The 25,075-nt window shown below is 43.2% G+C and overlaps 1 protein-coding gene across 3 annotated transcripts in view; it reads right to left on the bottom strand.

The window, feature by feature from the left end:
• slc8a1b (solute carrier family 8 member 1b) overlaps positions 1-22,895 on the bottom strand; it is an 86,312-nt gene extending 63,417 nt beyond the window's left edge. The window contains exons 1-4 of one of the 3 annotated variants that reach the window (XM_029174923.3): positions 22,617-22,895; positions 4,864-5,790; positions 4,511-4,675; positions 3,198-3,988 (exon numbers count right to left, since the gene is read on the bottom strand). In XM_029174923.3, coding sequence (XP_029030756.1) covers positions 3,198-3,988; positions 4,511-4,675; positions 4,864-5,739 — 1,832 coding nt within the window. In that variant the 5' untranslated portion in view covers positions 5,740-5,790; positions 22,617-22,895. Of the gene's footprint in view, positions 1-3,197; positions 3,989-4,510; positions 4,676-4,863; positions 5,791-12,359; positions 12,845-22,616 lie in introns of those variants that run through there. The other 2 variants (XM_029174924.3, XM_029174922.3) reach the window with 2 other exon arrangements.
• Between the last annotated feature and the right edge of the window lie 2,180 nt (positions 22,896-25,075).

Below are 25,075 nucleotides of genomic sequence, written 5' to 3'. Positions count from 1 at the left end.
TTTGAATGCAACAGCAATGGAAAAAGTTGAATTGGTGACCTATTTTGTATTAAATTGTCTGGTAATTCCATTAGGACCATCCATTTTAAAAATAGAGCTACTGATGGTGCTCTGGATAAAACTGCTCCTCCTAAGACAAGTAAGATAAGATAAGATGTTAGTAGAGGCAGCAGAGTAGAAGATGTGCACAGTAATAGAGTGACAAATATTCATCTTAACAAGTTATGCATTGCAATAATCAGCCTTCACACTCAATAGCCTTAAATGAAACAACCCCACCTGTTACCAATTTTTACGGTTTAAGCTGTTTCTAAAATGCTTCAATTAAATAGAATGAGGCAGAAGAATAAATCATCCAGGCTCCCACATGTCAAGCAATTTCCATTTCAGTCCTAGTTTCTGTATCTTAATGTAAGTCAATGCACTGTCCACCCTTCTGTGTGCAGCACATCTCTACTTCATTCTTACACAAAAGAAACTTTCCTACAGTTTACAACATTTGGCCTCTAATCGCTGTCTTCATCATTCTCTGCTGTGATCCTTACATTACAACCTCTCAGGCTTATTAGTCTTTTCTCCCTGTATCACTCTTTCCCTCTTTTTATCAGAGAAACAGAATCAGAACAGATTCAGCCTGGAGCCAATCCTATTTAGATCAGCTATTTTGTAATAGCTTTTTATCTGCAGCAAAGGCATCCAGGGCTTTTCCCTAAATACATACAGTTCCCAGGGGCTCATTTATGACACACACTATGGACTCTGGACATGCAAAAAGCTCATCATGCCATATAACTGTTCAGTTCATTAATACTATTCAACTACAATTCATTCATCAGGAGTCTTCACTTTGTATGTTCTATATTTTATTTACTTGAATCAACGCTGCCTTTTCCCCACAGTAGCTATTTTTAATTCACATCACATTGAAGGTGTGAAAAGCACAACCCAGCATTGTTCCTCTTATGTGTAGCCGCTATTGTGCTTGTGAAATGTTTAAAAGACAAAAGATGTAAAGAAACATGAAAATAATCAATATATGAAAAATATTCCTGGAATCTCGAGGGTCTGACACTGATTGCGTGAGTTGTTTTTTTCCCTCTAAACAAACGTAGCTGTGATTAAAATGCTTTTCAGGCACCACTGCCTTCATTCGCTCTCCGCTCCAAGTGTGCACATGTACTGTACACACAAGTGTACACACAGTAACCTTGACAGCCGGAAAGACAGTCCATCATTTGATTTGGACCTGGTGTTATTAAAACCCACTTGGTCCCCGCTGTATGAGGCAGACGCTATGGAAACTATGCAGTCTGCCACCGGGTGAAAGAGCGAGTCCTGCAGCATCTGCTTCAAATCTGACCGGCAGCGGCGGAGAGCGAGGCAGGAAAACCCACTTCTACACTGCTGTCACTGAGCAGCATCTCTGTCATTCATTAATGGTGACAGCACACTTTGTTTCACATCATTACAATACTTCCTCGGTTTTAAGAAGGAATCGGAACATTTTTAAACAGCCACTGCAGCAACAACAACGTGCCTGCCGGCTACAAACATGCAGAGCTCCACAGCTCCTCCACAGTCAACTCCAATCCACGTTCCACATCACATTTACCACTTAAATTCAACTAATAGACCTAGAACCACTTTCTGCAAATATCAGAATATTTAAGGTAAAATGATGACGTCCAATGCGCTTTCTAAGCCTAACGACAACTCCCATAAATAAGCACATGGCCCAAAACTCAAACAGAGCAACTGTTCCGGGCTCTTGTACTATAAGAGTGTAACAGGCCTAAAGCTCCCCACGGCTTTACCACAAGCCAGATCGCCCTGTTTGCTCCCTATACTGTTAGTAAGAGAAAGTTGAGCGATGGAGACCAGAAGCCCACACGCTGCACACAAACCGGTGATCGCCCTCGTTGACTGATCCATGTCACAACAGGGTGAAACTATGAAAACACGGTAACAACGAAGGGACAAAGACTTCAATGAAAGTAATGAAGAAAAGACTTAAACTAACGGCAACTCCAAGGTCCAAGGACAATAAGAAAATGAAACACGATCTTACCACTGCTGCTATAATTGGCTGTGAGGAACATTTTGAAACCAGCATCATGTACCTAGGAAGTTCCACTCATTCATTATTTGACTAATTCAATAATAACAGAGCCTGTAGGCAGTTAACATGCGTACAATAACAAATACAAATACGGCAGTCAAGCCACTATCATTAGATCAGACGTTTCGAACCAGAGATAATATTAATAATATATGTGTGGTACTGTAGCTGCACTTGAACAACTAATCAATTAAAGACATAGAAAAGAAAACAAAAGAGGACATTAGAGTGGTTCCAGCATTGTTCAAACATTAACTACTGGAACTCCCCTCATGAAGAGCAGCCGCTGGCTGTGAGCGAAATCACCATCCTGACATATGGACAAATAGCTATCATGAACTTCTCCGTGAGTCACCGTGAGGTAACAAGGCGTTCGGCTGCGGTGAGCTTTGAATTGCGGCTGCAGTGTTTTGCAGCAGGGATCCCTAAACCCAGTCTCTAGCTGGATGCATGAGTGGTTGCTCTGGGATGTTCGCACACAGTGAAAGGGAACCTAAAAGGGCAACTGGGATTTTGTTTTCTTCATAGAAAGCGTCTAATTAAGTTGGCTGTACAGATGGTACAGCTGAGTTCTTTCACGGTTTCCAGCAACCAGCTCCACTAAACTTAATGTCTGGACTAGTACATCTACATCTCGAAATTCAAACAATCAACCTTTCAAGAAATTACCCAGTTTCCAAGCTTCTTGGCTCCTGCAGTTTACAGGCCAAACCCGTTGTGCTGACAGTAAAGCAACACAGGCGGCAGAAATCAATGAAACCTACTGAAGACCAAACAGCGGCACAGCAGAATCCAAAGAAAAGAGGAAAGAACTAATGAAGCTAACAGGAACAGATACAATAGTCAAAGCATAAAATAAGGCAGTAGAAGTTAAAAAGAGAGAGGGAGATGGGGAATTGCCTGTTTTGTTGTCTGCCCGATGAGAAGTCCGCCTCTCCACTCATTGTGACCACCACATCTCACTCACACCATCATTTTCTCACATCATCAGCAATGAACCTCACACTGACACGGTGTGAAAAATAATAAATATTATTTGCATGAATATTGATGATTAAAGCTCATCAGATGTACTCACAAGATCTCGTCATTCTGAAATTCCAGGACGCCGTGAATGTCTTCGAAGTCTTCGCCGCCGCCTCGCGCCGTCCCCTCCACCGTCTTGTATGGCAGCATGACCACGCCGCGGGCGCCCGACGTCCTCAGCACCTTCACCTCCATGGTGCCCACGCTCTCGCTCACGTGGAACACAGGCTCCTCAAACGTAAAGATACCGGCGTGGTCGTCGTCAAAGATGGTGACGGTCGCGGTGGAGGGCAGGCCGACGCAGGCCACCGAGTCCACGTGATTGGCTGACTCGCCTTCCTCCGGCTCCTCCCCCTCCGAGGTCAGCACTTTGACGTTGGAAAGGTGGATGAGGAAGTTCTCGTCCTCCTCGAAGATGTCGTCGTCGATGATCCCCACGCGGATCTCTTTCTGCGTCTCACCGGGCTTGAAGACCACCACGCCCTCTGTGAACTCGTAGTCGGAGCCGGCGTTGGCGGTGCCGTCTTCCGTCCGGTACTCCACAGACACCGTCTTGCCCAGGTCGCCACCGCGCCGCACCACGTTGACCGCCACCGTGCCACAGTTCTCCAGGCACTGGTAGGAGCCCGGCTCGAAGAAGATCTTGGAGATGGGGTCATTCTCCCCGGCCTCGGAGCGAACCTCGTGCATGCTGACCGCCTTTCGGGCCTGATCGGCTGCGTGCTTCTTCAAGATGTTGCCCGCGCCTGTCATGAGGCGGGTGGCCTGGCATCGGTAGAAAGCACGGCTCTTCTGCTGCTGGCTCAGGACTTGGTAATTGGCGAGTTCAATTAGTTGTTCCACCTGGATGTTAGATGAGAACATAAGTGGAAGCTGTGTAGTATGAGCTGCTGTGGAAAAATGTCTCCTTCAGTTGGTGTTAATAAGCTGAACAGCTTTATCTAGCTTGTCTGGATGAATTTATACAGTAAATAAAAATTAATTGGTGTTTAGTGTGAATAAATCAGCATTAGACACAGTGAGACACCAATGATTTTATAATAAACCATGCTGTTATGCCAGGCACAGTGAATTTCTAACGGTGTCTGTGATTTGGATACATCACATTCTCAAAGGCTCTGTGAAGTCTGTGCATACCGTAAAGACGAAACACAAGCAGCTTTTAATTTCTTTTCCTTAATGAGGATCAGCATTCAGCCATGATTGTGTTTGAAAAGCAATATGATATCAAATTTGATATTTTAAATATCTGTAGAATAACTATTACTGTTCCTAAATTGATGGAATTAAGTCTATTACAATATTGTTCAATTCATTCATAAAGTTTGAGCCTTTAAGTTAAACCCCTTTGAAGTCGCTACCCACCTCCTTGTCTGGGTGTTTCTGCTTGAGCTCTTTAAGAATTTTGGCCATGTCTCTTCGTGTCTCCTCCTCATCCAGATCCTTTTCATCTATATCCAGGCCCAGCGGCCCATCCAGGAAGTCGACGCCGTGAGAGTTCAGCATCTTCCCGTCCATTTCAATGTCAACCTTATGAAGAAAAACAGAAGAACCTCATCAGTATCATTAGTTTGAGGTATTGGATTTCTATCCTCTCTGATGCTGCATCAACACCTGAAACTTTAGTTTGTTGATTTATACACAGATAAATGTGAAATGCTTACAAAAATTCCACAGTTAAATGAGACGTGAACAATAAAAAGCGGTAGCAGTTTTACCTTGGAAGGAAGTGGGCGATCACCCTCGGTTTCAATGATCATGCCCCGCTGCTTGCCAGTGCGGTAGCGCTTGTACACATACTTGTAGAACAGCAGGCGTCGGTCGGCCACCCAGGCGAACACAACACAGATGGGGAAGAAGAAGAACGTGAGCAGCCCCTCCCACACCTGCACCACGCCGGGCGAGATCACCGACAGGATCAAGTAGAGCCAAATGTAGGCGAAGATGCTCCAGGTGGCTGTGACGAAGAAAACTCGCAGGTGCTTGACCTTCCTGGTTTCGCCATCAGGCACCACATACACGCAGAGCCCAATGATGACGAACATGTTGAACGCTGCAGAGCCCACAATGGTGGAGGGGCCTAAAGTGCCAGCATGGAACCCATGACCCACAACTTCTATGACAGACAGCAGGATCTCAGGAGCTGAAGAGCCCAGGGCCATGAGGGTAAGGTTGGAGACGGTCTCGTTCCAGATCCGAACAGTGGTCGTGGTGGTTTCCCCGTTGGGTTTCTTGATGGTGATCTCCTTCTCTTGTGAAGTGATGACCTCTATTGATGCCATGAACCGGTCGGCGATAATGGATACACCCAGGAACATGTAGACCAGAGCCACGAAATAAACCGTTGCCCGAGCTACCTTGTCGCCAAATGATGGATTCTGGGGCTCCCACACAGGCAGCAGCACCCCCTTCGTGCACTGCTCCGCCTTGCTGCACTCGGTTTTATTGGTGGACACAGCTGAAACGGAGTCGCCCAAGCTCGTCTCCGGAGGGGCACCAGCCAGTGAAGGATGGAGCTTGAGGAGGAGGATCGCCGTGATGACTGCTAGCCTGAAGGCAGGGGACAGGAGGGAGGAAGAATCCCTGCGGCCCATGGCGACGTCCAGACCAATAACGTCAGGTGACAACTAATCAAGATCTTGAACCTTTAGAGAGAAGAGAGAGAAAAAAAAGCAAGGAATGAAGCTGATGAGAGCCCTGGTATGTTGGAATGAGGAGGGCTGGGTTTTGAATCCTCCTGTCCTACGTTACTGTACCTACTCGATGAAGACGTGAGCCCTGAGGCTAATTAGCAAACTACTGTAAACCAATTTCCCAACAAAAAAAAAAAGAGGAAAATTACGAACCCCGACCGCTTCATCTGATTTGAAGGACCCTAAAACACATCACAAACACAGAAGCGTGTTTGGAGCACAGACAGCAAACCGACCTAACTCCAGCTCCTGAGCTCACCACTATAAACTGTAATAACCCCACCATAGCAATAATACCCTGCTGTACATCATGTAACCAGGCCAGGACTGGCTTTTGCAGATAACAGTCTGGTTGACTTCTGTTGACAACACTGGCTTGTAAATTAGGCTACTGTAATCCCACAGCTTTGTTGCCAGTTGGTCATATTTTTATATTCTAAATTGCATTTTAAGCGCTGGCGGGTGAGATAAATAAAGCTACTAGAAAATGTGGGAAGACACTTCATATCCCAAAGATTTTTTGTAACAAATAACATGAAGAACATTTCAGTTTTCATTTCCAATCTGCCAACTCACACCACATCATAAATTAAACTGTATATTTTTCATTTCTATCTTTTTGTCAATCCTATCAGGTAAAGATAAAGAGTTTTCATACACAAGTCTTTTCACATTTAACTTATAGCTCAGATTTTCCCAAAAAGCAACACTGCTCTCAGCTGATGAATTATTCATAAATAAACAGAAAACAGTAAATCTTGTTTCTGCACGTCACAGAAGGTACAAACTTGATTCCTTTGTCTTGCACAATGTAAACTGTAAGAATCATTAAATCACCAGGCGTCACATTGGATGTTTGCTCAGTCGTTCACAAATAAAAAAACAAATAAAGGAATGGAGGCAGCGACGGCTAACTGTGTTTTAACGGCTTTTTAAGTGTAGTGAGGAGGATTGTCTTCCATAAATGCGCCACCATCAGACAAACAAAAATGTTTTTTGCAACTGAATGGTAGAATATTATCTGCCAAGAAGCATTTTCAGTAAACCCGTTCCTATAAACCAACACTAATTCAGTGCAGTTACTAGTTGTAACAAGCTAAAAGCACCATTGTTGGGTCATTTCCATCGGGAGCGCCATTATTTTATAACTATTTATAGTTATGCATGCAAACACTTGTGTAAATAAAGTTTTTATGCAGTCTTTATGAATATTGATAATTCATTTTCAAAAAACAAATCGTTACCAAGATTAATGAGCTGATAGAAAATTTATCTAGACAGAGCTTTGTTTCTGACAAAACATATTTACTGCTGCAAATTAGCAGATTCTCGCCAGGAGAATCCTGACTGAGCAGTGGACGTGTAAAGATGGGAGCCCGTCCATGTAACGCTGAACTATGAAGCATAACTGGAGGAAGAGCTGAACTGGAAAGATGGAAAGATGTGCTGGATTTCATCACAACCTTTGAAGACACGAAGGACCTCTCCTGAGCTTCCACGAGATAAAAGGAAAATTGCTGCCACATAACCACAAGGTGTCCACACGCGTTTTCATTTCAACATATGCAGAATGATTCTACATCTAATCAAAAGGTTTGTTGGTCAGACACCTTACTAACCTGCACATAATGACTGTCAGCCATTTTCATGTATTCTCTTCCTGTAATTCACTCCAAATGTGTTTTTCGACACACCTGACGAGTCTGTCAGGACTTGTTCAAGTATTTGCCACCGCACAAAGTAAATCTATGACGCTGATCCATTCATGTCACGTTATCAATCACCAGAGGTAAAACAATTAATCCTGAGGGAAACACAAAAGTGTGTGTGACGATTCATTCACATCTGATTATTGGGATATTTAGCTACAGAGGTCAAATTCACGGTGGTGTTGAGAAGCCATTACAATTCATCCTATACATCAACCACAGCAATGTATGCAATGATCATCATCTGTCCTCTGTGGAGCCGCTTTTCAGGGAGAAATCTATAGCAAATTCTAAACTAGTTTTTAAGACATGCAGTGTTCATCTCTCCGTCCTCACATCCAGATACCAATTAATTTTCACTTTTAGAGAAAGTCCAACCACAAATAAACACTAATAAAGTGGAAGCGTAAACCCAATAATCAGAGATTAGACCTGGAACAAAGAACAGTTCTGCCGCATTTATTCACACATTTCTCAATAATTAAATATCCACCGTCAGACAGTAGATGCAGACATGGCACAACTGGCCAGGCATCAGTAGTCACATCGTAGTATTAAAGTGTTTTCCACTACAGCACATGGTACAATGAATGTGTGACTCCTCATTTATGATCCTATACAGCACTTATCCTCCAATGGCAAAATCAAACATTTGGGTTAAAGTCTGCTGGGTTTTCTTTGTGTTGAGTTCAGCTGTGACATGAAAGGAAAATCAATTCTAAACAAAATGACACGTTTCCTTAATTAAACTTCCATTTAATGACCTCACAAGCCAACGTTTTCCTTCCGCTGAATGCAGACCAGACGCTCCCTGCTTTCTATGGGCTTTGTCAGCGGTCACACAGGCTTTGTGTGGCATTTCCAACTGATCAATAATTCAGGGTGCTTTGGGATTTGGTTGTTTTCACTTAAGGATGATGGCTAAGGAGTATTCTCTCTGTGCCAGCTGTTGAGGCAAGCGTTGTAGTAGCTATCCTCACCAGGCCCTTCAAGACCAGGCTCACACCACACCGTGAGCCACTACATTATCAGATGAGGATGTGTTTAAATAAAAGATGGTAACATCTGGCACGGAGCTCATGACCTCCACGCCCGTTGAGGTCTGTATGACCCTTATGCTGCAGAACTATATCAACAGAAGACAGTCAGAAAACAAGACACAAGGCCAGTTGGAGTTTAACTCATTCACAGCGTGAAGAAAATGAGCAATTTACCTGCACAGTAGGTTCTGTTCATCTGTCCAGCTTCTGTTAGAAACAGCTGACATTGTTTTTTGAATTGGTCATTACTGCTCAGTGGCAGTGAAATGGAATGAATTACAACTTGTTTGTCTATTTAAAGCAGCAAACTGATAACTGCACTTCTTTACTTTCTACCTCTTACCTAATTCTAGTTCTAATTCATCCCCACACACACCTTCCTGCTACAGCATACCTTGCTTACAGAATCCTAATTGCTTAATACTCTCAGGGGATTACATTTCAGGCGACTTAAGATAATTGCCTGCTCTCTTTATAGTTGTGATGTACATCTCCAAAATAGACCCTGCAAGAACATCTGGTTTTTATTCTCTGTATAAAATCCATCACCAGCAATTAGATATTGATGTATCAGGTTCCAGCATATTCCACCATTACTTCGTTGTGACCCCAAGTCCTGGCTCTATTTTGAGAGGGCGGTAAAAAACGAGCCAAAGAATCTGAAGCCAATCATTTGGGGTAAATTCAATTAAAATTCAATATTATATATGTCAGCTGCTGCCATTGGAGACGTTCCCTAACCAAAATCACTAGGTGCTAACCCGACCCTATAACATGAGACTACGACCAATTGTTTTCTTTTGTAGTAAGACAACCTGTGGTGACCAGAGGTTAATTAACTGCAGTTAAAACACAAGCAGAGGAGACAGAGGGCTGTTTCTCATTCTAACCATTACGACTCATTGTAAGCTGAGCCACAATGCTTTTACAGCCTTGCCAACTGCTGTATGATGCCACCTACAAGAGTTTATGCTGAGGGGACAATGTTCCCACATCCTTCTAGATGATCTTTATCCTACTCCTAATCATTGGTGTGAGTCTTGCTTTGGGCCTCCTGTAAGACAGCTACTTAACAGTTTAACTCTTTTTTTGGCCCCACACTATAAACATGGTCAAACACTGAATCCTGTTTCTATAGAGGCAAAAACAAAAAAGCACAGCGCAAAAAGTCAGGAGCCCAAACCGTGTGCTGCACTGAGGCAAGCTGCTCCCTCTCTGGCCTGATACTGTCATTTCTCAGGAGCCGAGGAAGGCAGCTGATTAGACCACCAGGCACAGAAGACAGAGAAGTGGAAGCAGGCAAGTGAACAAGACCTGAATCCTCCTCCTGAATTCACAAACCGCCGCTGTTACTCTGAGACCATATCATGCATCGTGAGAAGTGATGTAGTGCTACAGTCATTTAAGCACAAGTACACTCTATGCTGAACTTCAATTACTAAAACTAAACAGTGCTGCAGGAGAGCACAACCACACACTGAGCCCCTGGATGCTGCTTAGACAAGCAGCCTGAGTCTGAGATTCATATTCTTCAGTATGGGACAGTAGACAACGATAAAATTAATAAAGCAGGGAAAGTAAAGAGTGAGTAAAGTAAAGAAACAACACAGCAAGGTAGATAAAAAGAGTATAAATCACGGAAATGCACAGTTGCCCTTCCAGATAAACAAACAAGTGTGACTGGTGTAACAGAAACATGCAGAAATACAAACTAGCCGCTGCAAACAACCGAAGATTAATGATTTGCGTTTACAGCCATTATGGTGATGTTGATCTCTTTGAGCCTGGATCTGCCTCGGGCCGAGATGTCTTGTCATATAACTGCGCATGGAGGAGGAAATCATTGCAAATGTCACCTTGTTTATCTATCCACCGACGTAAACTTAGCTCAAATATATCGCTCGACCTGAAAACATGCTTATTAAAGTTACACTAATCAGGGCTTTTATGTCGTATGTGTGACTTGCGCAGCTCTGTGGAACATCTTTGTTTATTCGTTGTGGTTTTACGACCTGCATCTTTGCCGGCTTCATTCACTTTGGTAATTATGAGCCGTGTTTTAGTAGGAGGGGGAACCTGTTATCAGTGGAAAGGCGTGATAAAACCACCATATACACCAACCTGCTGACGGACCAAGTGAAGCATTTAGCAGATATGTTTTCATGCCACTTGGCTGACACTAAGCTGGCCTGATATCGGACTTAGATGTGTTGAGTGGACAGAAACGCCAAATGAAAGCTAATGTTGTTGTGACTCCTACTGGAGGCTGCTTGTTTTTATCACTAACTGCTTTACTGCACCTTCTACCAAAATACTGCATCTGACTGACTCACTGATCAATAATACGTCTACTGGCATCATCCTGGAAAACTTAATTATAAGCAGGGCCTTTAATTTCTCATTGCATTCAATGAGTATCACCTATTGACTATCACCTACAACTGCTCTGATGACTGTACAGTAGTAAAGTCGCCCGCCACCGTGATTACTGCAGTCTAGCTTCAACCGCCACCTGCCTTAGAGCAAGGCACCTGCTCCTTCCACTTACGGTACAGCACAGTGTCTTCTGCTGCTTGCATCACTGCTTGAAGCAGACCCACTGAGAGGTGACCTGAATCCAGTGTCAGGCATACTGTGGAAAGAAGGCTCTGATTTTTTTGGAATATGCATCCCTTCACTGCAGATGTGAACCTGTTCAGGTTTCATATGAAGCCTGGATAACATCCCTCTATAAAAGGTGAAGACGTAAAGACCTTGACTGCAAATCGGTTTGTCGCTGCCTAAAATAAATATCACATCGACTGTGGATGAGCCACAGTCAGCTTCAAATGAATCGCCTGGAAATCACAGTACCTGCTCTGTGTTTGGATGAAATGCTTGTGTCCATCTGCTGCCTCCATCATACATGTGCCAGGTTTACAGGAGCAGTGAGCTCAAATGTGAAGCCCTGAACCCATTGTTTAATTCTCCTTTCATAACATTTTCCAGATATGACTGACAGAGGGTTAAATGAGGTTCTCAAGAATTTCACATATAAGACAAACCAAAATCCAATTCGGCCAGTTCTAATTCTGGACCCTTGTCCAAACTCGTTCCTGTCCCAACCTACTCTACGCCAAAATCAAGTACTCCATCAACCTCAGCAGCTTTGCATTGTTTTTGCGCAAATCCCGTAACCTGCAGAATTGCGCAAATGTGCATGTGGATCATTCATCCTCTCCGCACCACGGGGGAAATTACGGCTGGACTGCGGATGTTCGTCGCCCAACTTCCACATTGAAAGGCAGTAAAAGGTGCGAGCGTGCTTATCTGAACGTGCTCTGCATCAGTAATTGTTATTCCTTTAGAAATGAGCGCGGCGCTCGGACTTTAACTGAGAGGAGAAACGCGCATGGGAAGAGGATGGGAGTGAAGTGCGAAAGATAAAAAACAGCCCCTCCAGCGTAAGAACGCCACATCTGTGGTCTGGACAGAAACCAAACGGCAAACACCTTTCACCGCACCCAGACCCGTAAACCAGCCGCCCCCGTCTATGAATCTGAAGCAGAAAGTGAGTGGGGGAGGAGGATGCGAGGAACCATCGTCTCCATCGCATCCAAATCCCTCCGACGCACGGCGCTTTGAAGTCTCCAACTGGGGATCCACGAGGCGACACTGCCCCTCTTTTCTCCCCCTCCCTCCCAAATACACGCCGACGGATAGCGGCGAAGACCCCCCGCACTGACCAGCACCAGCACCACTATCCCCGCTGCGAGACGGCACCGCGTCCTACCTTTCTGTCCGGAAAGTGTCCACGAAGCGGAGGAGAGCGCTCAGTAGTAAACGCAGCTCTACTAGTACCACTAGCAGTACACGGAGTAAGAGGCGGAGTAGTAGTAGAGGTAAGCGAGGAGTGGGAAATGCTAATGCAGACGCAAGGAGCTCTTATACGCCAGCCAAGACGGCGTATCCACACAGGAGGAGGGGAGACGTCCGGATCCCCGTGCACCCGCAGCTTGTGATTTGTTGCCGTTGTTATGTGCCGATGCCTACTCCTCGTTTCCACGCGCCGCGACCCGGGCGTCCTGTGTCATCTGTTGACCGGAGCGGCGCCTCATCAGCAAACCCGCATTGGTTGGGACAGGGCGCGCAGCACGGCGGAGTTCTTCCTCATTCTTCCCTTCCCGTTCCTCCTCTCACTCCCGAGGAAACGCAGGAGGAGAAAAAAACACGGGCAGCGAATGTGTGCGGAGAGCGACGGAAGGAGAGGGGTGGGGGGGGGTGAGAGCGAGAGAGTGAGTGAGAGAGGGAGGGAGCGTGAGAGAGAGAGGGAGCGAGAGAGAGAGAGAGGGAGAGAGAAAGAGAGAGAGGGGGGGGTGAGAACGAGAGAGGGAGCGAGAGAGAGAGAGGGAGCGAGAGAGAGAGAGTGAGTGAGAGAGGGAGCGTGAGAGAGAGAGAGGGAGCGAGAGAGAGGGAGAGAGAAAGAGAGAGGGGGGGGGGGGGGGGGGACTCTGTCAGTCAGTGGGTCTGCGGGTGCAGGTTCACGCAAGTCTCCTTCGTGTGCTCCCTCACGAGGAGGATCAGCTCGCTCTCCTCTCTTTGCTGTGCGCGCGCGTCTCCGCCGCTTGTCTGTGTTTATTTTGTGCCTAACTCTCTCTCGCTCAATCGCAGCCTGCGTACATTTCAGTCTTCACAACCATACACATGTTTGATTTGCACCTGCAGTCTAACAGCCATCTATCCACGGGTACCGTTTTTGAGCGTCTGGCAGGTGTCGGTCCACTTGGGACATCTACACCGCACCTTCGATTCTGAATCATAAGGTTATTTTCATTATTATGTCTGAATGAGGAACAGCTGGGGAGGCACACATCTGGGTCAGGGGGGCAATGAAAGAGGCTGAAAGCAGTGAGGGCATCTACAGGTGGAGGAAGGTGTTGGGGAAAGGAAAGACAAATCATCAGCAACGATGGCATCACTAGTAGATAAACCTGAGAGGCGCCAGTTGAGGAGAGAGCCCAGGATGTTTACATTGACAAGAGCAGTCTGTGGAAATCATGCACGAGATGGATTTACAGAATGACTGAATGAACTCCCACACAGGTACAGTAGGTGCAGCCGGTGCTGCCGGAGCAGGTCTGGACTCAGCAGATACCGAACCTGCATTAGGACGGGCCGAGAGAGCGACGGTGGACACGCAGAAAATGAATGGGCTGAGACAAAGGTCAGCAGCAAATTAAATACAACAAAGAACAATTCAAGTCCCTTAGAGCGGAGGCCTGCACGGCCGCGCACGGCGCCGGTGGTGGAAGCGGGAGCTCTGCAGAGATGAAGCTGACACACGAGAAAGGTAAAAGCTTCAGCCCATCCATTCATAATTCAGAGGAGCTGCACCCTGGGGTGCCTGCTTAGAGCCCAAGCATTCTCACACCTGTCACTCAGACAATCCTGCTAATACAAGAGCTCAGCAAGAGCCGTGCAGGTGGCATAAGCTAAAAATAAGGAGGATTTAAAAACCCACACAGTAACACTATCAATGCTCTAACTCTGCATTCTGGTGTGTCATATTCTGAATGATATTCCGTCGTTGGGACACAGCTGCTTATACAGGTAATGTCCTGTTTATGCAGCAGTTTTACAAACACACCTCATAACGTCCAAGAGTCGATTTTAAAGAGAACTCCTTTGTAACGGGCTGCAAGACAAACCCACTGAGGTGGCTTCAGAGTGGATGTCCATTATACTGAGTAATATCAGTATACAGTCCGCTGTGAATACAGGCTGAGACGCTCGCTGCAACTCTGCAGGGACGCCTTTTATTAGACTGTTACCATTATTATGGTAATGATATACTGCTGTTTTGGAATAGGATAATTTACATTTTAGTATAATTTGGCTGTGACAGGGCAAAATATGGAGAAGACCTTCTGCAAAAGATGGCAATTTATCATGCGCTTACAAAAGAAGCGTGCACTTACTTTCGTACAGTACACGCACGCACACGCACGCACGCACACACACACAAACACACACACACACACGCAAATGGGAAATGATGCAGTAATACAGTACAAAATAAAAAAAAATTAAGCTTCTCACTCCCACTAACAAACACACATCCACTTATACAGTACCTGTCTGCAGCCAACGCATGCACAATTCTAATCTCACAGTGGTGCACAGTAATGAGTAAAAAGCCAGAGGGCAAACTATTTTGTGGTGGTTGGACATTGTTCTCGTGGAGCAGCTCACAGCACAGATTAAACTTAGCACTTTAATTCTTCTGGACGCCTACAGCTGAGGTAAAAAGCCACTAATTGACTTGTTGCTCAAAATATAGTCTCAAAGTGGGTAAGTAATACATAATATATTACATCAGGTCCTTATAAGTGCATGGCCAATGCTGAATTACTATGACAATCCTGCCTCTTAAACTAAGTGATTGTAGAATCTTTATTTAACGCTTCAGCTGAAGCCACTAATGTACTGTACTTATGTGCTAATACATCGTGCACTGAAGACCTGTGGGGCCTTGCAGCCTGTTTGTCTGCCTGGTCCAGCTCATTTTTAACCTGATCCAGGTTTTATTCACACTTCTCCCATCGCCTCCATCGCTGCCAACAGACAGAGACAGTGCAGCTCTACACAAACAGTTGTGAGGTGTAAGAAGGAAGGTGAGGAGTGAAGAACACTAATTTGCCACGCAGCCGAGCTCCAACCATTTCAACACCTAAGCAACCTTGCCAATGTAGGAAGTCAACTTTTCTTATACAGCTACAGAAATTGATAGCTCTGCCCCGTCTCCACCAACCAACCATAAAACAGAGCTCCAGCTGTCAAACCAGAGCTTCCCTCTGTTGGCAGTTCACTAAGCATTCACGGTAAATGCTCTCTCACACTTTCACATTCTAGAGGAAAGTCTGAATAATGAGAATAAGAATATTTAATAGGATCAAGAACCTCTTCAAAATATATCATCTTTAATATATGTAATAATATTTAAATAAGTAGTTGTTAAGGATGATCTTATTTCTGCCCTGTTTAACATGCAAATCTATGTCCACACAGTATGGAGGCTGACTTGTGTGTAAAATAAAAAACATTTCCTAAATTCAAAATTCATCTGTTTTACGATACAGGCCCTATGCTGTAGGTAAATCACCCCCCCCACACACACACCCGCGAGCTGGAGGTGAGTAATCTCGCCAAAGGAACATCTCCAGACATAACAGAGTCACTCAGAATACATCTCTCCCCCACACTCGTCTATTACCCTTCGCATCGCTCCCTCTGTCAGGCCAGACAGCATCAGCGGACCCGGATGCCCAAAAAAAAGAACATAACACGTTTGACATGTTCAGTCATCTTTGACCAAATCGACACCTTTGTAATCTCTGAACTATTTGAATGCACATCTCAAATAGCGATGGTCTCATTCACTGACTAAAACCACCCTCTGAATGCATAAATAAACCATTAACCAAATAATTATGTGAAATAAAAATGGAGCCTACTATGGATAATGCAGCACGTTTATGTACTGTACAGTATGTGAACATGACCTTTCTGCAGTATAATGTAAATCCCTATTGAGGCCAAAATACCGCATCAGAGGGAAATAAGCACAAAAGAGGAAAACACACCAATTGACTCATCAAACTCAAGCTAGTGTCTATGTTGACACACACTGTCTCCACGCTGCCCCGTTCCCATATTTCATCCACTTGTGTGCACAATGAAAATCGCAGCAGATTTGCCAACGTAATATGACCTGTCGCTTCTAGCAGACAAGGACACAATGAACGTATCACCTTCCACATCTGTCGAGTTTAATCCTAGAAAACATGAGAAATCTGTTAGCGAGGTATTGAGACATAGATGTGGGTCAACTACACATTTTGATAGTTATACTTCGGTGGGCTTGATTTAAAAGGTGCAGAGCCAACGGTTTGCATAGCAATTTTAATAATGGCTAATTAACGTTTCAGGAGCAAAATCTAACTAGGGGTTTTAGGTTTCTATAAACCCCCACCCTCAGTGCAGTTATAGTTGAATCAGCTTAGTCAGGAAAGCCAACTGTAACCAGGTTACCCACTAGCATGTAAACGCACCGACTGTGGCTCTGGTGTCGTGTTGTCAACAGAAGGAAAGCGCAGCTCAAGCTTCAACATTAACAGCAAATAAATAGGAAACTAAAAGAAAAAACTAAATTCGTGAGGAAAAAGAGGGAGTTTGTTGAAAGGTTGTCCCTGCTGAGCGGCGAGGCTTCTACAAGGCAAAGATGATCAGTCAGCTGAAGTGGATTAGTCTGAAATGTCAGGAGAGGAAAACTGTAGCAGAGGTGAAATATAAGAGGGCAGAGTTATTAGACATCACATGTGAGACAAGACCATCCATCTGCTGCCATCTTCAATACATACTAGCACTCTACATACATACAGTACTCGTACTGTACATGTACCCACCCTTTTACATCCAAGTACATACAGTATTTGTACACAGAGCTGCATAAACAAGCATTTCTACAGTATATGACAGGAGACAGGTTTGGTTTGATACTTTCCACCTTTATACCCAGTATCCAGGGGATCTAAAAGGAATTAAATGTCATCTAAAAGCTGTGTGTTTTATATAAGACATTATGAACCTTGACCTTTTAATGATTACTCTTAATAGCGATATAAAACCTCAGGGAGAAGACGATTATGCAACGCACACACAAACACACATTCACTCATTATGATGTCTAATAGAGCTGCCATCAAAGGTTTAACCAAGAAAAGGTCAATGATTACTGCCTCAGACGTAAGACAGGGTGGTGGACTGGAAGGTAATTGCCTCTATTGAAATACTTTGTACTAAAATGAAATAAAAATAATTCATAATAAATCATACATACAACAGATACTTTCAAAGAACAAATTTGCTCTTAATGTAATTTAGTTACATCATTCTGGAACTTTATACTGAAATAAATGCTTCCAAATATCAAGAAAATGCAGATGTGTCTCCGTCAGTCTTTATGGGGAATTGATGATGAACTGTGTAAAATCATCACTATCATTTTAAAAATAGAATATAAATTAACTGTAAATATGATAAGCAGCTGGTTTCTAATGAAGGCTGCCAATAATCCTGACAAACCTAATTGTTGATTTGATCATTATGATGCTGCAGTTCTCACGTGCCTTTACAGGAGCAAAGCAAACTTGCAGTAAAACTAAAAGTACAATCATAATCTCTCTTCCTGTCTCCCTCACCTGCAGCCACTCCTCCCTTATTAAGGGCAACCTAAAAAAAGTCAACTATTTTTGGTGGGGGCTGAGCTAAAATATAGCTTCATGCTCCTTGTGTTTTCCTCTCCTCCTCCCTCCATTCTCCTTTCCAGTAGCCCTGGGCTTTAATAATAACAAAGCAGTGCAAAATAAAACAGGACTCGCTGGAGCAGGATGACTAAAAGCAGAACACCGCATTACAAGCAGCCATAAAGCAGCACAGTGCTGATACAGAGTATTGCCCTCTGTTGAAGGTTTGCACATTTGATTTTTTCACAAAAACAATGATCTCCCTCAAGAACTTCCCTAATTGATGTGGCATTAACCATGTTCTGTAACAAGCCCGACAGGAACCTGTCACCAACTGCTTTAAGATTAGCAACAGTTTGGTCTCATCACATCATACAACTTCCAGTTCAGATCAGAGGCTCCCAACAGTAACAGGTGTTTATAATATAAACAATATCTTGCTGCTCATCACTCACAATTCTATGTTATTATCAAAGAAGATGAAGAATGCAATGGGCAGGTACAGCAAATAATTTTACAATCAATGCAACATTGTGTCACTAAGGTGATCATACTGCAGTTCCACCTTCCCATCATCAGCGATAAAGCTTTTTGTACATATAAGCTTTATCAGTAAGTGTACATTGATTAATTATTTGTAACAGTATAAAGATAAAAAGAAGAAGTCAGTAATTGCATGAAACAGCCAACCTGCAGAAAAAACAGAACTTTACAAAAAGATGAAAGGAAACACCAGAGGTGCAGTGAACCCTTGTGGAGAGTCACTAGAAGTTTGAATACCACTGGGCTCATCACTAATAACCATTCATGTCTATATGCATATGTTTCATGCATTATTACAGGGTCACACATTCTCTCCTATAGCAACAAACCACACCTGCAGTGTTCCTAAACTAATCTATGGGTCGGGTTTGAATACAACAGAAAAAAATCATCACTACGGCGATTCTGTGAAATGAAATGAGCAGATCTGAGAAGAGGAGAAAAGAACAGATCAGAGGAGGAGAGAGAGAGCAGAGTCGGGCCGAGAGGAGAGGAGAGCACGGATTGATGCAGTGCAGGTGCAGTGCATCACAGTTACCAACAGAGCTGATGCAGACGCAGGAAGAAATGAAGAAATGCTTGTTGGAACTCGCTCGCTGGGTTTATTTAGTGTTGGAGAAGATATGTGATGTCTGCGGCAGACGTTTCCTAGAAGGCCCAGAAATACTGGAAAGCTTTGTGCAACGTTTGCTACAGCAACATGAATCTCCTCCCTGTATTTCTCCAGCCTCATTTGCCTTCATCTCTCTCTCTCTCTCTCTAGGTTTTTTCCTTCTTCACATCGTCTCCCTTCCTCTCTCTCATGCTCACATCACCCCCCATGCTCCACCTGCCTCTGTTCTGCCTTCACTTTTTCACTTCCTATCACTTTCACCGTCCAGCCTTTTTCATACTTTCTTCTTCTCTGCATCCTTTGCTGTTACGTTACTTAACAACTGCTCTGCAGGTTTTATGCTGCAGCCAACCATGCTTTAACACTTTAAGCAGGATCCCCCCGCCTCATAGAGCATTCACTGATAGCGTGAACAGACAGCTATATAGATACCGTACTGTATGAAATATGTATATGAAATATTCCTATACCTGCCTTCTTAAAATGAGAGACAGAAAAGAAACTGGAGATTTCATAACCTGCATTTGCACATAAATTGTTACTTTGTGGACACACGCAAACAAATGAAGTGAGATGTTTAAAATTATTCCAACACATTTTGTGTGTATTTCAAACTTTATTCTTTATTAAAGTGACATCCCTACTGTATAAAACAGTGCTCATTGCTTTAAGTGGTCTATACTGATCAACATCAGCAACATCCGTGTTTGCACAATTATATTAATACTGTGCATCCGTTTTACTGCAAATGGCCAAACTGAGCTGCACGCTCTTATTCGGGGTTTGACATCCTCACATAAACTGCTGTGGGGGAAAGTGTCTGTGTTGATTTTATGGTTATTCATGCCATTAATGTCTGCCCCGCACTACATTCCTACCATCTTGTACATCACTTAAGGCTCAGAACTGTAAAACTAGAATTCCAATAACAGTTTGACAGCGCAGAGAATTAATTCTGTGATACATATTGGTCTTTTTAAGCATTGCTGCTTGAGATTAAAGGAAAAACGTGTCTCACTGTGATGAACATTTATTGATTCTAGACACTAAAGCACTCTGACTGAGATTGTCTCTTAAAAGTGAAATGTCCAGTGTATGTAAGAAATAGTAGGAAGAAGCACTGTACTCTGCTGAGAGACTAGATTGGCAGCAACTTGAAGCCTTAATGGTCTCATTTAAATGTTATTTTAGTCTACAGAGTAATACAGGACATTACTCCTCTGACAGCTAATTAATCATCATGTCAGTGATTATTTGATTTCAGGAATTTGGCTGCAGATGTCTGATGTGAGTCTACTGTCAAAGAATTTCCTGCGCATCACAAAATGGAAAGTGCTCTTGACATAAAACACGTGAGAAATACATTTAGCCTTTCCGACCAAATAAGATGCAGGGCTTCTTAAGTGACTCGACATTTAAAACGCAGAGGTGAGGTCGTGCTCCTGAGACTTCCAGCCCGCAGACATCATACTTTACATAAAGAGATGTTTCTTTTTATAAAATGGTACTTTGGGCAATGCTGGTCACAAGTGAGCAAGATGTTGGCACCAAACAGCATTTTAATCAAGTTAATCAAGCCTAGATTTCATCATCCCAGTTGTTCACTCCCTTCAATATTCAACTCACCTTTCTGCCAGAGAAAATTCCCCACTGTTCATTTCGGGGGGTACTTTAATTTTGTTCAATCCATTACTGCTCACAATAGAAACAATTTGCTAACCAGCATTACGTGGTGAGAAGTGGGGCCCAGACCTAGGACGTCTCAGAGCAGAGGAAATGATTTAAGATTAGTTTTGCTTGAGAAGCTGCCAATTCACTGGTATCCCAACATTATTTAGCTCATCAGGGTTAGAAATGTCATCTATTCCATTCTGGTCTCTGGAGAAGAAGACAAATGAACAACCCAAACCACACAGAGTCTTTTTTCACTCCTCCATCTGTGTGTGGACAACCACAACCACTATACAGCTTTAGTTTCGGAAAGACACAGGGAAAGGTGAATACCTAACGAAATAAGTCATCTTCAAATGAAACATTTTGTAGTAATGACAAAATGTCTCTAAAAAGCAGAACAACATTATCCCCAGACTGTTCTGAGTAAAGACAAGCTGATGATGGACATGCAATGGAAAATGCACTTTAAAACTATCTATCTTCAGCAATAGGATTCTGGTCCACATGAGCGTTTTCCAAGTCTCATAGCAACAGTACGAGTCATGACCAGTACTTTTCCAAGCTGCTGATGAGCACCGTTACATAAGGAGAAGCACTAGTAAATGGATCCTTGTCAAGTATGTACTTGTACTGTAGGTTTCTCTAAATAGCCTTATTCAGACTGTTGACAGTGAAACATATACATGTACAGTAATAGTATATATATATATATATATTCACAGGCTGTATAGATCAAATTATAAGTTCAACCCTAGAAACACCAGAACCCATTTTATTCTGTAAGACAATTGTCTTTGTAATATTTCATTTCATTGGCCATTCATAATATCTGCCTCCGACTGTTATGTCCATCCAAGCATGAAGCGATGAGCCATAATGTCATCTACGGTGATAAAAGGTGTTGTTAGACAGTATGAAAGGCTGCTATGATGTCACAGTTGAGCGTGTGCTAGCTTTCAACGTGGCCTTAAAGGTAAAGCTTCCAATCAGAACTAAGAAACCAGAAGTAGGCAATGTTTCAAACGATATGAATGTGAGCCACTGTTGCACTTCAGCCTCTGAGCTGTGACATCTGTTTTTGGATCCAAGAATTAGGATCTAGGTCACAACTATCGGGGCTCACATCAGGTTTATTGGACCTATTTTAACTGGCCTTTGGATCTTTTAAAATCGTGGTACATTTAAACTAGACAACACGATTATAAAGTGCATTGATGTGTGAGGTAAAATGCTTGAAAATGTCACACAATGACCTGATAATAGAAGAACACGTGATAAATATACACACAATAAAATACTGTTTTATTACAGCGCACCATGAACCAAGCTGAAAACTAGGTTCTTAGTTGCTCCAATGTTTAGATTAAACGCTTGCTGAAAGTTCCATTTTACAAAACTGAGCGTGAGCATGTTTGAAATGAAGACTTTACGAATGCGCTGCTTCTGCTGGAAATCTTATTTGTGTGCATGACACAGACTCCTTCCCACACATCGAGTGCATAGATAACCATTCTAGATGGTGGCGAGAGACTGGAGTCGTAGCTCTTAAAGACCACGTCAGAACTGAACACAGCAGCAATTCCTTGTGAAGGAAAAGGCATCAATTCAAAAGGAGTATTTGAACAGAACCGGCAGCATACGGAACCAGCATACAGTAACTGTGATTGGACCCCAGTGCAAATACTACAAGCTCATCATTTATGTCCCATCCTGCAAAACAGCCCTTGCACTAACAAACCAGACCAAAGAACCAGACCAAAGTACAGCAGCTCATTAAAGGCAAAGGCAGATATTACAGCACCACTTACATTTATGCAGCAAGAATTCATTTGTTTCCCCATAAATGTGTCCACTGACACTAATCACAACAGGTGCGCGTTTTACCTATGTGTAAGAAACATGTAAAGTCACTCACCCATCAGAGCCTCATCTTATGGGACTCAGGTCCACACTCCCGGTTCTGTTGCCTTCTACTGAACCGGATACCGTTAGTTGTTTAGCTAGCATTAGCAGCGTTAGCTAGAGTTACCTTTTTAATGAAGCGGATTAAAAAACGATTTCGTTCATCACTTCAAAATGTTGTTTTTTAACACGTTTTCATTTTCCCCTTTAAACTGCAAACACTATCTATGCTGCTAAACATTTTCCGAAAACGTCTGAGTCTTATTAAAAGTTGAACCGCCAAATAAAAGTGACGTCATGGAGTCATTGAGCATTACAACAAATGAAAGCGTGCAAGGTCATTGGACAAACACTCTGGCGTTTCCCAGCATACACCTGTTCTTCAAAACGTCTCATAACAGCGTTAATAGAAACTACTTAAATAGACTTTGAGATCTGTTAGTTAAATGTATTTTTATTATTTTTTTGATGATGATATTACTATTCTCTAAGCAACTTGTACATGTCCATTATGGACATAATAGGGACATGGATGGTGTATAATAGGGAAATGGCTACACTTTTGCATTTTGTATTCAGACATTAAGCGACACAGACAAAAACAAAAATCATAAATAAATAAGTAACACAAATAAACATAAATAGACCATAAAGCAGAGCATGAGTTTAACATTTCATTCGAAAATGTGCAGCTTTGTGGGTTATTGTCTGAAATCTCAGGATGCATTACTCTGAGTGTGTTTATCATAGAGACTGTGCACGGCACCCTGCTGAGACACTCTGCTGCAGGCTGTACGGCAGTGCCTCGTGCCCACCACACCGGTGAGAGTCTGCTGCTTGTGTCCTTACCCACATGACGTGTCTGCACGGGAACCCGTTTAACAGGCAGTATAAGGCTGGGGTTAACGAGCAGGCTAATTGGGAATGAGGCCGCTGGATGAGGGTGACATACTGTAACTAGCTGCTTTGCCTCTGTTTCTCTTTTTCTCTCTCTTTTTCTATTCAGCCATTGTCCACCTTGGTTGCACACACCCCTGTGGTTCTCAGATGGCCCACTTTTTAAAGCCACAGGAGGAAGAAAGAAAGTCCAGCATAAAAGTGAACTAGCTTTTCATACTCTTCTGTACATACCAGGAGAGAAAGCAGGAGGGAGAGGAGAATAGATCCCTTCATGGTTCTTCTCTTCATTTCCTCTTTCTGATTTCAGCCAACTTTCACACCTTTGGTCTTCCCCCCAAAAATCATCATGTTGCAGGTGTTCTTGCAAGATAAGGACTAGGCAGTAAAGATAGTTTATGTATCTGGGAGTTGAGTCCACAGAGAACTAGTGTTGATGGGCTTAGAGACCAGGAGGTACTGTATTTTCACTTCTGGCAGCTCTATGTTGTTTATTTCATTATTTTTTTTTATTATTATTACAGTATTATTTTTATTATTATTTTTTTTATGTCAAACAGGCACTTCAGCCCCATTACTCCTAGTTTTCTGTCTTAGCTTTTCAACTTTATTACAATTTGCACATGTTTGGTTTATTATAATCTTGAACCCCTGTTATTTTCTCTCTCACACGCTGCTTAAAGAAATTCAAACTCTTCACACAGACCAACACTTCTCTGTGCGAGGCGTCTGTAATGTTGCAGAGAAATGAGAAAACAGCTGACTGCCGCTTCAGTCTCATGCTGCTACATCTGAAGGCGGCAGAAAACAGTGAGACAGCAAAGTGGAGGGAAACAGAGAGAGCTCTGCTTTTTGGGCAAAGTGCAGGTGGGAGAAGAACAATTACAGATCTATGAAAAAAATTGAAGACAGCGATGAAACAAGACGATGTAGAAAAACTGTAGATAAAAAGTATTGAAGGCAGGAAAAGAGGTGAAGAGCGGCTCAAAGACCATATCATGAAACAAAAAAACTCATCCAGGGACAAAAATGTATCCGTCACACGACTCAGCTGACTCATCTCTACTTGCTGGAAAACAACAGGCTTGAAATGAATTGCTGCAGGGGGCTGTGAAGTATTGGTCAGCAATGACTTAAATTGGTTTTGAGAGGATGGTATAGTTCTTCTAATTGGCTTTTTATCCATACTGAAAGCCAGAGCTGCCTAATTGAGTTGCCTTCAACTGCATCTGTTTCACTTTAGCCACAAACAACAACATGAGAATTTAAACACGTTTCTCCGAAGCTTTTGCTTCACTCAGATAAGAAAAAAATTAAGATTTAGTGGTGAAATGATTTGAAGAGAGCCAAGTAGCTGTGGGTTGATGATATTTAAATGAAAGAGGATGGAGCCTACATGAGCCCAACACCAGTTCCTGAGTGGGAGTCCACCTGATGACCCTGCAGCACGTGCCCACACGCTCACAACAGGTAAAAGAGGTAACGATGCAAACAGGGGAGAGCAGTCAGTACTTCGCTCACAAGAGGACGCAGCGTCGCATCAAACACTGTTATTGTAGTGCAAGCTATTTGAGC

This window comes from Betta splendens, chromosome 15 (genome assembly GCF_900634795.4).
Source record: "Betta splendens chromosome 15, fBetSpl5.4, whole genome shotgun sequence".
NCBI classification, from domain to species: domain Eukaryota; kingdom Metazoa; phylum Chordata; class Actinopteri; order Anabantiformes; family Osphronemidae; genus Betta; species Betta splendens.
Note: the sequence above shows the minus strand (reverse complement) of the source record. Positions and strands in the feature narration are given on the sequence as shown.